The sequence below is a fragment of the Vanellus vanellus genome (genome assembly GCF_965231255.1).
Source record: "Vanellus vanellus genome assembly, chromosome: 16".
Taxonomy (NCBI): Eukaryota; Metazoa; Chordata; class Aves; order Charadriiformes; family Charadriidae; genus Vanellus; species Vanellus vanellus.
The window spans coordinates 2,581,038-2,595,354 of NC_138921.1; the positions used below are offsets into that span (position 1 = coordinate 2,581,038).

Sequence of the window (14,317 nt, forward strand, 5' to 3'; positions counted from 1 at the left end):
GTCCCGAGGAGTGCTGAGTTTCTTCTGGGGGGGATCCTGTGATGCTCCCACCCCCTTCTCTGTCCCCCCTTTTTCTCTTCCCAGCCTCCCAGGTCCCTGGGCAGAGCCAGGGATGGGGGAAGGTGAAGGGGTCCTGTGGGAGACGGGGTTCCTGCCGCTGCCGGGCATCCCGGAGGGGCACCCAAGCCAGGCGGGGTGGGGGACGCGGGGGCCTCTCCCTGCCCTTGCCCTTGACTTGGGGACATGCATGGCACTGCAGTGCCCAAAGCCACGAGTGGTTTCAAGTGCCACCAGCACGGGGCGGGGGGGCAGCTGCCCACACTCCGAGGGGGGCGGTATCCCATCCACGCCAGCCCACTGGTGCGGCTGTTAACTCTGGAACCTAAGGACGGCGCGGCGGCGGGGAGCTCAGGGACCCGGGGGAGCCGCGCCGCCACCGCCTCCCTCCCCGCCGCGCCCGCCCTTATAAGCGGCGGCGGCGGCGGCGGCGGAGCCCCGGTGCAGCGGCCCGGCACGGCCCGGGATGGGCTCTGCGCACTCCGTGCCCGCCGAGATGCGGGAGTTGGCGGACAGGACCGGCTGTGAGTATCGCGGGGCTCCGCCGCAGCCCGGCCCGGGGGGGGGGGGGGGGGGGGAAGGGGGGGGCACCTTGGCCGGGCCCTGCCCGCTGCCTTCCCCCCGCCACAACACCCCCACACCCTCCCGGAGCGCTCCTGCCCCACCGCCGGGCACCGCGCACCCCCCCCGTCCCCCCCGGAGAGGGACACGGGGTGTCCGGTCCCGCAGGGGACATGTCACCCGGGGGGATGTGGGGGGGTTGCAGGCATGTCACCGGGGGGATGGAGGGGTTAAGGGCGGGGGGGGGATGGAGGCGTGTCACCCGGGGGTGCTGGCATGTCACCAGGCTGTTGGTGCTTGGGGGGGGGGGGGGAGGATGCAGCCATGTCACCCACAGGGATGCTCCGGTGCACCCCCGGTGCCGCACCGCTGCCAGCCGGGGCGTCAAGCGTGCACACGTGTGAGCCCCAGCGAGGCTTTGCCCTCCCATGCCGCTAGTGCATGAAATTGTCCCCACGTCGCTGTTTTGCCCCGGAGCCACCAGCTCTGCTGCCGTCCGGTGATGCTCTCGGGGTTGGTACGGTGCATCGCGCCCCAGCGGTGCGAGGGAAAGGGACCGGCAGACGGGGGTTTGCAGCAGGGATGTGGCCTAGGGCTCCAAGCGGGGCTTGGTGCGTAGGACACGGGGTGGTCGCGTCCTTCCTGGAGAATGTCATCGCTCCAGGATGGCCCAGGACACAGAGATCCTGCTCCTGGTGGGTTTCTCCAGCTCCTGCCATCCCCAGAGCGGGCTGTGATGGAGGGAGGAGTGGAGGGAGGAAGCTCTGCCCACAGCCAAAGCACGTGCCAGGGCCGAGAGGGTCCAGCAACTCTCCCCAGCACTGTCACTGACACTATGGTCACATCGCCCTTCCTCCCCTCTCCCTCCTCCTCCTCCCCCAGTGAGGGCTGAGCACCACAGCACCCCACTGGGCACCCCGGGGTGGCCTCAGCCCTCCCTGCAGGCAGGAGCCTGGGGAGCCCCCGGGGCTGCGAGCGTGGCAGCCCAGGGTGGGAGGAGGTGGGGTTTTTTTGGGGACCGCCTTGGCCTGGGGCATACTGCCCGTGGGCCTTTCCTGGCACCTGCCCACGGGAGGCACCGGCCTCACGCCCCACTGCCCCTGTGAATCAGTCCGGGAGAAGGATTTACAAAGGCAACACCCAAAAAAAAGTCTCATCGAAACCGGAGGCCGGGGAGGGGGGGGGAGTGGGTGATGACCCCACGCCACGACCGGGGTGAGCGCAGTGCGCTGCCGGCAGGATTCACAGGGCTCCCACCGTGCTGCGGCTGCTGCTAGAAAAAAAAAAAAACTGGGGAAATGCCATTCAGTTTTTTATTTTTAACAGCCTTGCTGCTGCGGTACAACCTCGTGGAGGGCATCGCAGCCACCCTTGGTCCCTTGGGATGAGCAGGGACACGGCGGGGCTCCCAGGATGTGCCCACGGCACGTTCCTTTGCCTTCTCCCCGGTGCTCCAAACCCTCAAAGCCGCGGGGGCACCCACGGCTGTCTGCTCAGGGCCGGCGGGGCTGGTTCCCATCCCTGCTGCCGCGTGTTTGATCACGAAGCCGCACAGCAGTGCGTGCCGGATGCTGAACTGGCTCTTCCCGGGACGGTGTGATCTTTTCCCGCACCCAGGCCGGTCCAGCGAGGCGAAACACCGCACGGGGAGGGCAGCGCGGGGCTGAGCCCCTCCGGTGCATCCCTTCCCCGGGGGATGCCCTTTGCTCAAGCAGCACAAACCGCCGCAGGCTGGGAAATGGCGAATCCAGTGCCCTTCGGTTTAAATACCATTTTTTTCCCCCCCCTTAGCGTAGATTGCCATGCTTGGACGCAGGCCTGAAGCGTCAGAGCCCTGAGGCTGTTTCTCCGATATGAGGGGCCTCTGCTGCCCTTCAGCCGGTCCTTCTCGCAGGAAAGCCTTTGCCCTTTGTGCAGGTGCAGCTTTTTGTTGTTTTGTTTTTTTTTTTTTTCCTCTGGAAAGCAGCCAAGCGCTGCCGCCCTTCGCAGGACCGGTGCCGTCCTCGGAGACCTGCCTGCACCGCAGCCCCGCGCCGCCGCTCAGAGCCGGGCGAGGAAGACCTGGGTTTGGGGAAAGAGGGAGGAAGAGCCTTCTTTTTTGCCTCGCAGCTGTGGGCTGGATGGGGAGCGGGGCTGGAGCATCCAGCCGGTGACCCCAGTTTTTTGTCACGTCAGCGTCTGGGATATTTTTCTGCGAGATCAAAGACTTTGGTGCGCAACCGAGTCCCAGATGCTGAAGGCTTGGTGGCCCAGCTGCTCCCATGGTGACGGCGATGTTGTCAAGGGAGAAAGCGAAAGGTCACTTCTCTGTGGCCAAAATTGGAAAGCAAAAAGTCCGGAGAAAGTTTGTGCGCGTGGACAGCAGCAGAGCACCGGCCAGAGCGGGGTTAGGGGGAAACAAAACGTCATATGGGTGAGTTGGTGGTGCCCGTGCAGCTGAGCATCACCGCCCGAGAGCCAGCGGGTTCGGAGGCAGGACCCCCAGCGTCGGTCCAAGGGGGCTTCAACAGCCTCATCCTGCAAAGGGGGCTGGGGGCTGCCAGCACAGGCAGCGCCCCGGGGCAGACGCCAACCCCCAGCAACAAGCCCAGATGGGTTTTCCAGTTCATTAATAGAGGTCTGTAACAGCTCGGCCTTCCTGATCAATACGGTTTCTATTTCAAGGCTGCGAAACCACAGTCAGAGCAAAGGACATTATTTAAACATCATAAAAGAGCGAGAGCTCAGCCAGCGAGCGCGAGAGCTCGGCGTTGACCTGTTGTCTCTCAGCCACGGCGTTTAACTGTTTGCAACCCCTCAATTATATTTTATAACACGCTTTTATCTTTCTCCGCGCTGACAACCAGACGCCGGCGCAGCCCGGCCCCGTGCCCGGCTCCGGTGCGCGGGTCCGACTGGTGCCCGGACAGACGCCACCGACTCCCGCAAACAGAGCTGAAAGCGGCTTCCCTGGCTCCTGGGAATGGCCGCTGACAATATTTGCACGAGAAGGTCAGGCTCTGCCTGTCTTGAGGGGTTTGTAGAGCTTAGTTACAGCCTATAGAGAATAGCTGGAAAAAAAAACAAAACAAAACAAAACAAAACCAAACTGCATCGTGAGGTTAAGGAGGTGAAAAGATGCTGCTGAGCTTCACGCTGTAACCTCAGCGCCTGGAGGTCTCAAAGCAAGGTTGATGGGCGTCCCGCTTCCAGCCGGCGCAGCCCTGGGTGGTTTGGGGCTTCCCGGCAGCCCGGCTTCGCCCCAGCGGCAGCAGCTATATCAAAGCCCGGCTTTGCTTTCTGGGTGCCGGTGCGTCTCCTCCGTGTCGAGCCTTTCCCTGCCCCTGGCGAGACACAGGTGGCTGCTGTCAGCTTTGGAGTTGCCCTTCTTTTTTTTTTTTTTTTTTAAAAAGTGGTATTTGCTGTTGCCCAACGTGGCTGTGGACGTGAGCGCTTGAACCTCCCAGCTGCAGGTCGAGATGTGGTGGGGCAGGTCGAGCCGTGCTCCCCCCGCCCCGCCACGGCTCCTGCCCACGGCATCAGCAAACCCCAAATTAAATGGTCAAGCCTGTTTGAAGGGTCTGCTACCGAGGAGCCTAAACTGGCGAGGGGGGGAGAATCCTGCCGTGCCGTGCCGTGCTGTGCCGTGCCGTGCCATGCTGTGCCATGCAGTACCGTGCCGTGCCGTGCCATGCCGTGCCGTGCCATGCCATATGGTCTGGACCAGAGGATTTTCTGCAGAGCGGGACTGGTGATCAACCAGCCCTCGGCATCACGCTGTCACCCCCTGCGGTGACCAAGGGACGGAGCACGCAGGGACCAACGCAGCGCGATGGCCCTTGTGGGGCTGCATAGAGCTGCCAAAGGGAAACGGGGATGGGGACAACTGTGCCAAGAGATGCCCAAGGCCCTGGGTGGGGGTGTGCAGGAGCCTTTTGGCTATTGCTGGGTGGGGTGGGTTTGGTGGTTTCCCCCAGGGAAGAAACTTTGCAGCAGGTTTTGGTGCCCTCTTGTCCCTGGGGAGGACGTGAGTTCTGCAGATGGGTGTCCCGCTGGCTGCCCTGTGCCCGGGGACCTCACCCCCCCTCTCACCTCTCTCCTTTTCCCCCCCTCCACAGTCACCTCCGAGCAGATCGAGCACCTACACCGGCGATTCAAGCAGCTGAGCCGGGACCAGCTGACCATCCGGTATGGCACTTCCACGTGCACTGCTGGGGCGATGCCGGCGCCGCTGGGGGCTGCCGAGGGAGCTTAGTGGAGACTCCGGGCTGCCCACGCTGTGAGGATGAGGGTGTCCTCCCCCGGTCATCCCGCGGCCGCGCTGAGCTGTCTCTCTGCAGGGCGGCATTGCAGATAACAGGAGGAAAAATGAGCGGCGAAGCAGCGGCCGGAGAGCAGAGTCGCTCCTGCCAAGCAGCCCGTTTTCCCCGCGCTTTAAAACCAGTCTGGGGGAGGGATGCAGCAGTTTTGGGGTGGGGTGGGGAGCGGTGCAGTCGCCCTCGTCCCCCCTCCTCGGTGTCTGCGCAGGCGACTGAGCACCAAAACCCACGATTCCGCTTCCTCGGGACAACTCCGGCACATCTGAGTGGCTTCAGCGCGGCCGGGGAGCCCGGCTGCCCTCTGCTCCCCTCCCCCCCTCCCCACTGCAATTATTTCTCGGCTTTTTATAAAGTCGATAGCAAACGACCAGCCCAGGCTCGGGCTGGTGTCGGGGCAGCACAACGCGGGGCGGCAGCGGGGCAGAGGGAGCTGAGAGGAGGGTGGATGGCAGAAGCTCCTTCCCGCGCCTCTTCCAGCCCCGTTCGGGACATTATTCCTGGGAAAACTCTCTGAAAACGGTTTGCAGGTGGAGCCGTGCGAAGGGCCCTGAGCCGCTGTGTCCCAGAGCTTCCCAAAGACCCATTTTAATGGGGACAAAAATCCCCCGTTGCTGCACCAAGCACAGACTGATGCTTGCTTTCAGTCCCAATCGAGGCAAACGAGGGTTTTCCTGCAAAACCTCTTTTATTTTTTCGTGATGGCTTTGAAAGAATGGGGTTGGGGCTTCTGTCCCAGCCCTTCGCTGCCTGTCAGAGCATCTCCCTCCTCCTCCTCCTCCGCGGCTCTCTCACGCTTCGGGCTGTCTCCGTTTCCCTTTGCAGCAAGGAGAATTTTGACAGCATCCCCGATCTGGAGTTCAACCCAATTAGGGGGAAGATCGTCCATGCCTTTTTCGACAAGCGGTAAGAACATTCCCCGGCACCGCGGCGGCGGGGGGTTAATTGGGTTATCCTCTGAAAGCGGGAGGTGGCTGGGCAAAGAGCTTCTCCCTAAAGGCGGGGATGGAGCCAGGGCGAAAATGACAGACATTTAAGCTGAGTCTTAGGGAAAAAACAGCCCTAAAGCTTTGCCGAGGGATGCGATGGGCTCTCCTGGGGTGTGTGTGTGTGTCTCGGTTGCCCATCACCGGCGGTTCCGCTCTCGGCAGGAACCTGCGGCAGGCGTCGGATGGGCTGGCGGATGAGATAAACTTCGAAGACTTCCTGACCATCATGTCCTACTTCAGACCCATCGAGATGAACATGGACGAGGAGCAGCTCGATCGCTTCCGGAAAGAGAAACTCAAATGTGAGGTTTGCCCAAAGCCCGGGGCCGGGGAAGGGGCGGGGGGACGGACGGACGGACGGACGGACGGCAGGACGGGGCTCCCCTCACCCTGCCCCGCTCCTCTCCTCCCTTCCAGTCCTCTTCCACATGTACGACTCGGACCACGATGGGAAGATCACGCTGCAAGAGTACAGAAATGTAATGTATGGTCCCTTCCGCCCCGTCACCGCCGAATTCCCGGCCCCGGCTTTGACCCGCTGCCTCGTAGGTGGTGGAGGAGCTGCTGTCGGGGAACCCCCACCTGGAGAAGGAGTCGGCGCGGTCCATCGCCGATGGGGCCATGATGGAGGCAGCCAGCATCTGTGTGGGACAAATGGTGGGAGCCGGTTCCTTGCTCTGTCGCGGCACGGAAGTGCTGTGATGGTATCGAAAACGGGGCTGGAAGGTTTCCATCCTGCCCGGGGCATCTCCCCTCACCCCGGGATGCTTTGGCTGGAGAAGACTTTTTTGCAGGCAGCAGCTTTCAGGGTGGTTTTTGTTTTTCCATTAGAAGAGCCCAAGGGGGATAAGCGAACAGCACCCCATAAAGCACCATCCTCAGAGCTTGGGGCTTTAGTGCTCCTAAAAAAGGCAGCGCCTTGCAGCCATGGTAGTGCTGGGAACCAATTTTGGGCTGGCCGCGGGGCACGGTGCACCCATGGGAGACATGTCCCGTAGCCCCAAGGTCCCCACCCCACGGCAACCCAGTGCCCCGATGCCCCTGCCCCATTGGCGCGGGGCAGCCGTAATGTTTTCTCTCTCGCTGCGCCCAGGGGCCGGACCAGGTGTATGAGGGCATCACCTTCGAAGACTTCCTTAAGGTTGGTGGCATCTCCGCTCATCTGAGGGCGGTCGCAGGGACCCGGGCGTTTTGGGGTGGGCACCGAGCCGAGCCCCCCATCCGGTCCCGCTCACCCCCTTCCCCTTGCAGATGTGGCAGGGCATCGACATCGAAACCAAGATGCACGTCCGCTTCCTCAACATGGAGACCATCGCGCACTGCTACTGATCTCCGGCTCCCTCCTGGGAAACAGAGGAGGAGGAGGAGGAGGAGGAGGAGGAGGAGGAAGAAGAGGATCCGCAGCAGCTCCGTGTTCCTGGCACCAAGCGCTTTGTACCCGCCCGCGTGCCTGTCCCGCCGTGGGGCTGCCTTCTGCTCTCTAGAAACATAAGAGGCTTTTATCTGTAATAAAAGGTATTTCTCTTTTTACTCCTTGCTGAGAAATACTCCATCCATCCCCCAGGGCCTGGCAGGGGTCTCTCCCTGCGCAGAAAGCTTCCGCAAATCCTGGTCTCCCCTTACACCTGAATTTTTAACTTCTGCCGCGTGCTGCTCTTGGGAAGGAGCTGCCCCACCTTGTGCCGTGAGCCCCCCGATCCCCGTACCGTGGGGACCGTACGCAGGCAGGGATGGGGATGCTGAGGGGCAGGAGGTGAAGGCAGCGCTCTCGGCGCCCGGAAGGGCAATCACATCCCTCTCCGCAGCCTGTGAGACGCTGAAGCCAGCGGAGGTGGCAGCAGCGCAAGTAATAACCCCCCAGTCCAACCCGAACCAACCACCTTGGCTGCGTCTGCCGGCAGGAGAGGCGGCGCGGGGACCGCGGGGAGGCAGGCAGCAGGGATGCGGGGACATGGGGATGTGGGCTCCTGGCAGCCCGGTGGCTCCCGCCCCCACATGTTCCCGCTAGAACAAGGCACCGGAGATAAGGGTTTGTTTACTGGTATTAATAACTGGATGGCTCGAGGCGGATTTCTGTCTCTAAGGCAGCCTGAGCTGGGAAGGGAGGGGGAGAAAAAAAAAAGGGCAAGGGCTATTTTTAGAAAAGCTGGAAAGATTTGTTTGTTTTATCAAAAATAGCTTCCCCCCCGGTGACATGTCCGCTCGACGGAAAACCAGCCCCCACCGCAGCAAGCAGCTGGCAGTGCCCGAGCGGGGGCTGGGGGGCGCGATGGATGCAGAGCCACGAACAGCCCCCTCCATCCCTCCGTGGGCAAGCGAGCACCCGCCGGCTACCCGGCTCAGGGCACAATTTTTCCTTCTACTCCTCGTTACCGGGGAGGGGGGTGTTGTTCTGCGCCGCCCAGGCATCCCTGAGCTGAGGGCACACATAAGGACTTGCTCCCCGCAGGCTTTTGCGGCTTTACCCCTCCCCAAAACCTCTTCTTGCCCCATCGGTGCAGCTGCAGATGCAGCTCTGGGTTCAGAGCTGCTGGACCACAGCTCCCGCACCCGAAAAGCTCTTCAGAGCCAGCAGCCAGAGAGCAGCCGCGCTAACCCGGCGAAGGACAGCCCTTCCCTGCAATGCAGTCCTGTCCTGGAGAGACCTGCGCTGCTCGGCGGCACCCAGGACACGCTGGGGCTCACCGGGCTTCGGAGGGAGCCGCGAGGGATGGAGCCCATCCCGTCTCACAGCCCCATGTGCGGGGACGCCACCATGGCGAGTGCCGCAACGCCACGGGGCAGCGCTGCCACCACCCGCGGCGTTGGTTGAGCCGTCGTGGCGCCGGCATGTGGGGCTCGACCTGTACCGGGTGGGGAGGGACAGGGCTGGTGCCGATGCTGCGGAGGGGACGGTGGCGATGGAGCTCACAGCTCTTCCCGTGCAGCCGTTCAGGCCCTGAGGGTCGCCCGGTGCTGCGCGGTGGCAGTCACAGCCTTGCCTGCGCTTGCAGGGCTGTGGGACTCTTCAGTCCTGTTCTATTGCTCCTCCGGACACCTCCATCCCCCGGGCTCATCCCCGGCTGCGTCTGCACCGGCGCCAACCAGTGCAGAGGGTCAGAGCCCAACCTCCCGGCTGAGACTGAACCTCCTCCTCCTTCTCCTCCTGAACCTCCACCTCCTCCTCCTCCCCGTGCCGGACCCTCGGTGCTCCCGTCCCTCCCCATGCACGCGAGAGCGCAACATCCAGCCTCTCCCGACACCCCCGGGTTTCCGGAGCAGCCCCAGGCTCCTGTCCCCATCTTCTCACAGGAGTTACCGTGCAGATGCTGCAGAACCATCCCCGCTGCCCAGACCGGCGGTCGTGTGTGTCTGGAAGGCCCTTTTCCACCCCTGGATGGCCCAGTGGGGCTGCCCCTCCCGAGCAAAGCTCTTGCTGCTGCTGTTCCCGTGCGCCGCCGTAAGAACACGGTCCCACTCCCCCTTCCACACCGTGGCGGTTTTCTTGGAGGAGACATCAGCGCTTCTCGCAGCCAGCGAGGGCTGGATGCATCATGCAATGCAGAGGGCAGGAGGGCTGAAGAGTATCGATAAGAGGGTCATTATTATCCCTCGAGCTAATTAGCTGTCCCCCGGCTCTTTCGTTAGGTGGCGAGGGCAGCGTGGGAGCAGGGGCTGCGGGGAAGCAGAGGCAGGACCCAAAGTCGCTCGTGTTTGTCTTCTCCGCAGGAAACGGGATGAAGGCACCAGGGGGAGGGAGGGCTGCAGGGAGCAGACGAAAGGGAGAGCGGAACCGGGGGGACCGGGGAAGATAAACCCGATCCTCCCCCCAGCAAAGGGACGATGATAAAGGCCGGAGGCTCCAAGGCTGCGTACAGCCCTGCCTGCAGCAACCCTTCCTCCGGGTGGGCAGGAGCATCGCTGCCACGGCCAGCGGAAAGGCAGGGCTGCGTGTAACGGGAGGTTGGCGTTACGCACAGCAAAACCCAGCGAGACGGAGGATAATAATTCCGTAAAGGGCAGGAAAAACTGGCAGAGCGCTGGGAGATCTGGCAAGGGCCACATTTCGGTCGCAGAGCACAGCAAAATCCCGCAAAGCCCAGCGCGCGCGGTAAAGGATAATAGTGGCTTATTAAAGCAGGAGAGACCGACGCTCCGGGGAAATGTGCCCGGGAAGGACGGGAGGCGCAGGAGAGCAGGAAGGCAGCGCAGGAGCAGGCAGCGATGGAGCCAGGCGGCCAACTGCAGCCGGTATTTGTAAGCTAAACTCTGAGGAGCTCCTCCCTTCCTTCAAACGGTGCTCTCCCATGCAGAGGTGACTTGGGAACTCTCCCACCAACGAAGCTGGCAGCTGCCTTCCGTGAAGACGCATTTGGCCCAGAGGCTGAAGAGCCACGTTTCTGGCCAGAAATCTGCCAAAGGCACTAATCCTGATCTGGAACAGGCGCTTTCCCCACTCCTTTCTACTGCTTAGTTCATTGGTTCTTACAAGGTCTCCAACCACTGCTGCCTCATCTTCCCCTTCAGCAGCAGGGACCAGTTGTAGACTGGTACGGGCTGGGAAGATGCCAGCGCTGGCCAAAATCATAAAATGATAGAATGGTTTGGGTGGGAAGGGACCTTTAAAGGTGTCTAGTCCAACCCCCCCGCCATGAGCAGATCAGGGTACTCAGAGACACCCATACCTGACCTGGAATGTTTCCAGGGATGGGGCATCTGCCAACTCTCTGGGCAACCTGGGCCAGTGTCTCACCACCCTCAAAGTAAAACATTTCTTCTGAATCTCCCCTCTTTTAGTTTAAAACCATTACCTCCTGTCCTATCGCAACAGGCCCTGCTAAAAACTCTATCCCCACCTTTTTTATAAGCCCCTGTAGGCACTGGAAGGGGCTGTGAGGTCTCCCCGGAGCCTTCTCTTCTCCAGGCTGAACCCCCCCACCTCTCCCAGCCTCTCCTCCCAGCAGAGGGGCTCCAGCCCTCCCAGCATCTCCGGGGCCTCCTCTGGCCCCGCTCCAACAGCTCCGTGTCCTTCTGCTGGGGGGACCCCCCGAGCCGGAGGCAGCACTGCGGGGGGGTCTCCCCAGAGCAGAGCAGAGCGCAGCAGAGGGGCACAATCCCCCCCTGGCCCTGCCGGCCACGCTGCGGGGGATGCAGCCCGGGATGCCGGGGGCTCGCTGGGCTGCCAGCGCGCATTGCCGGCTCCTGGTGAGCTTCTCACCCACCACCACCCCCAGGTCCTTCTCCTCAGGGCTGCTCTCCATCCTTTCATCTCCCAGCCGGGGGTTACCCCAACCCAGGTGTAGGACCCTGCACTTGGCCTTCTTGAACCCCATGAGGTTCACATGGGCCCACCTCTCCAGCCTGTCCAGGTCCCTGTGGATGGCATCCCATCCCTCAAGCACGTAGCTGAAGGTTTTGACACCATCTACACAAGGGGGAAACAAGCAGCCAAACATCACTGAAAGAAAAGAGGGGTCAGAGAAGGCATAAGGAAGTATTTTTTGCACCACTGTGGCTGATGGATACCACATGCTCACCCCTCTCTGACAGCAACCAGGACGTGGCAGAGGAACCTTCCCCTCTGGACAGGGGCACCACAGCAGAGGCTGAAAGCAGGACAGGTGGGAGGGGAAGGTGTTGCTCTGCGGAGCTACAAGGAAGGGGAAAGGAGTCAGAGATCCCCACAGACCCTCCTGCACAAATGCACCCGCTGCTCCTCCTCCCACCACTCCTAAGCATCAAGAGAGGGACAGCAGACCACAAAATGCTGGAATTGCTCTTCCCCCACCGCGACGGTGGTCAAGGACACAAAACAGAGGCAAAAGGCACTTTCTTGGGGCCTTTGCTGGTGGCTTGGACCCCAAACAGCGGGGTTTTTTCCAGTATGGCACTACAGCTGAGCATGTCCTACCACGTCCTTTGCATTAAGACTGCTTTGCTATGCACCACCCATTGTTCTTCATTGAAGTTAGAGCTCCAGAACCTGGTAGCAGCTGGAGGCTGCAATAGAGACAGCCTCCCCCTTTGATCACATATTCTCTTTGGAGAATAGTAGGGAAGAAACTTATATCCAGGGATCCTTCCCATAAAGAGAATGGACTCCTCTTTTTTGCTAAGCATCACTGTCATCAACAATAGAAACCAGAAGTCATTCTTGAGGCTCTTCACCCCAAACTACTTCCTCTTTTGATGCCTTCTGATTCTTTAGCTGTTCCCATCCACCCAGCCCCTCTGATGGTCACCAGCCTGGCACATTGTACCATGCTCTCCCAGTGTGAGACTTCACCTTCGGTCTAACCTCTGCCTGGTCAATCCAGAACACTGGTCCAACATGTCCTGACTGCAGCTCCTCAACTCGAACCCCTGCCATCAGCCCTGGGCACCACCCAACACAGAAGAGATGCCCCCTTCTTGAGTGCTAACCTTCAGGCGTCTGCTGAGACCCCTTGTCACCAGACTCATCTGGTGAAACAAGAGTCCACCTTCACCCCTACCACAAATTGGTAGCACTACCAAGTCCTAGGGAGCGCCCAGATGGGAAATCCGAAGGTAGCATCTGTCTGGAGATAGATCGGACGGTGACTCTATTCTTGCTCTTGAAGTTATTAGGGAAGAGGCTCCATTTAAATGGCACCGAACCCCAGCGAAGATGTAAACAGTCACGATCACGTTTGCTACACTCCAGCACCCACTTCAGCACAGCATTAATGACTACCCAGTGAAGTAGGACAACATCCCTTTTCAGAAACAAAAATTAAACTCCCAACATGGATACTCTCCAACAGCCTGAGTGCCCTCATTTGCATTATGAATTAGTTAAATATGTACACAGTCTTCTGCTGTGGTACAACCTTCCTAAACAAATTCCAGGGATAGGAAAAACAGCCCAAAAGGACCATCCTCCAATCCACCCGGAGGAGCTGCATCCAGACCGTGAACCAACAGAACGGTGGCTGTGAGGATGGAGATTTTTTCTCCCCTGGAGGTGATGCAAGTCTTCTCATATCTGGACGGGTTGATGTTCCGTCCCCAATGACCTGATGACTTGTAGGTCTTCTCTGCGTAATGCAGGTGCTGCAAAGCATGTTTTCTAGCAGCTCAGTGACTACCATGGTCAAAGAGCAGTACGGAGGCAGTGCAGAAGGAAGTGTGGAGGTGTACTCCAGAAGAAGGGCTCAACACACTGGCACAAGACAAACTTATCTGCTACTTGCCACAGGGAGATGAAGAAAGAACAAAGCTGCCCTGAGATAACGAGGTAAGATAAGGAGAGTCAAAGTCAGAACAAGCCAAGGGTGTATTGAGCAAGACGGGGCAGAAGGTCACAGCACGGAGGGGAAGAGAACAATGCCGGCGGAAGCTCTCTGTGTTCAGCCACATCAGAAGACACAAGGCTGGAGCAACCCACAAAATCATTCGTGCTACAGAAATTATTATTTGTTTGACAGGTTTCAGCTTGAGCTCTTGTCCAAACAACATATCCGTGACACTTCTTGCTCTTCCAGCAATGAAGGAAGGGAGCCGGCTTCCAGGAAGTACAAAGAAAGAAAGAAAGAAAAAAAAAGAGACACCAAGCCTTTATAAAAAGATGAAATTTATTGGTTGGACAGAATGCCTTTGCCCCTTGCACTTCTTGCATCAGTCCATCACGAGGGAAAAGCTGAACACACACACGACAGACAGCCTGGGGTCACCGCAAACTACCCCAAAGCCAAAGGCAGTGAAGCGCTGTGAAACGCGTCTCTCTCCAGGCAGGAGGGCGGCAGCACGAAGCTCTCCAGGGGCTGCCCCAGTGGCTGGTCACGGGTGGCAGTGACAGTCCAGCCAGCCCCTCTCTGGCAGGTTGGGGCACATTTCCTGCACCCCTCCTCCCCGGCATTGTACTTTTAAATTGATTCCATTAAGCCAGCAAAAAGGGCTTAAGTTAAAACTTAACCTCAATTTAAACTTGATTTACATGGCTTTGACTTGTACCGCTAAGTTTACAAGGGCAAATCACAACCACAAAATAGTTTTGAAACAGTAAAACATCGGACTCGAGCTCTTGTTGGCCACACTGGTTCTACCTATGTCAGTGCCAGTTGGATTTGAGATAAAGCCTTACTCCTCTTTTTCACCTGACGTTCGACATCATCTCTTTCAGCCTGGGCGCTTCCCACACCATTGCTGTGAACTATGCAGAGGGATTGTGGCCGGTTCATCCCTTCTGCTTCATTAAACCAACGTGATCAATTCCCAGCTCGGAAGTGAGGACGGTGTCAGAAACCCAAGTCCCAGACATCTGGGGACAGCCTTCAGCAGCCATGGAGGGGCACGAACCAGCAAAGAACATACGTGACCACTAACCTGACACACGACACCCTTTTGTTTCAGTGCATAGAGCTTAGTTCACCCAAAAAGACTTACGAACAAAAAAACCCCACAAACGCATGCACA

The 14,317-nt window shown here is 59.7% G+C and overlaps 1 protein-coding gene across 1 annotated transcript; it reads left to right on the plus strand.

The window, feature by feature from the left end:
• Window positions 1-460: 460 nt before the first annotated feature.
• Window positions 461-7,306, plus strand: TESC (tescalcin). Its single transcript, XM_082491453.1, has 8 exons — window positions 461-581; window positions 4,716-4,785; window positions 5,739-5,819; window positions 6,065-6,204; window positions 6,320-6,381; window positions 6,452-6,559; window positions 6,996-7,043; window positions 7,154-7,306. Exons 1-8 carry the CDS (start codon window positions 524-526, stop codon window positions 7,229-7,231), a joined length of 645 nt encoding a protein of 214 aa, XP_082347579.1. The 5' UTR covers window positions 461-523; the 3' UTR covers window positions 7,232-7,306.
• Window positions 7,307-14,317: the final 7,011 nt, after the last annotated feature.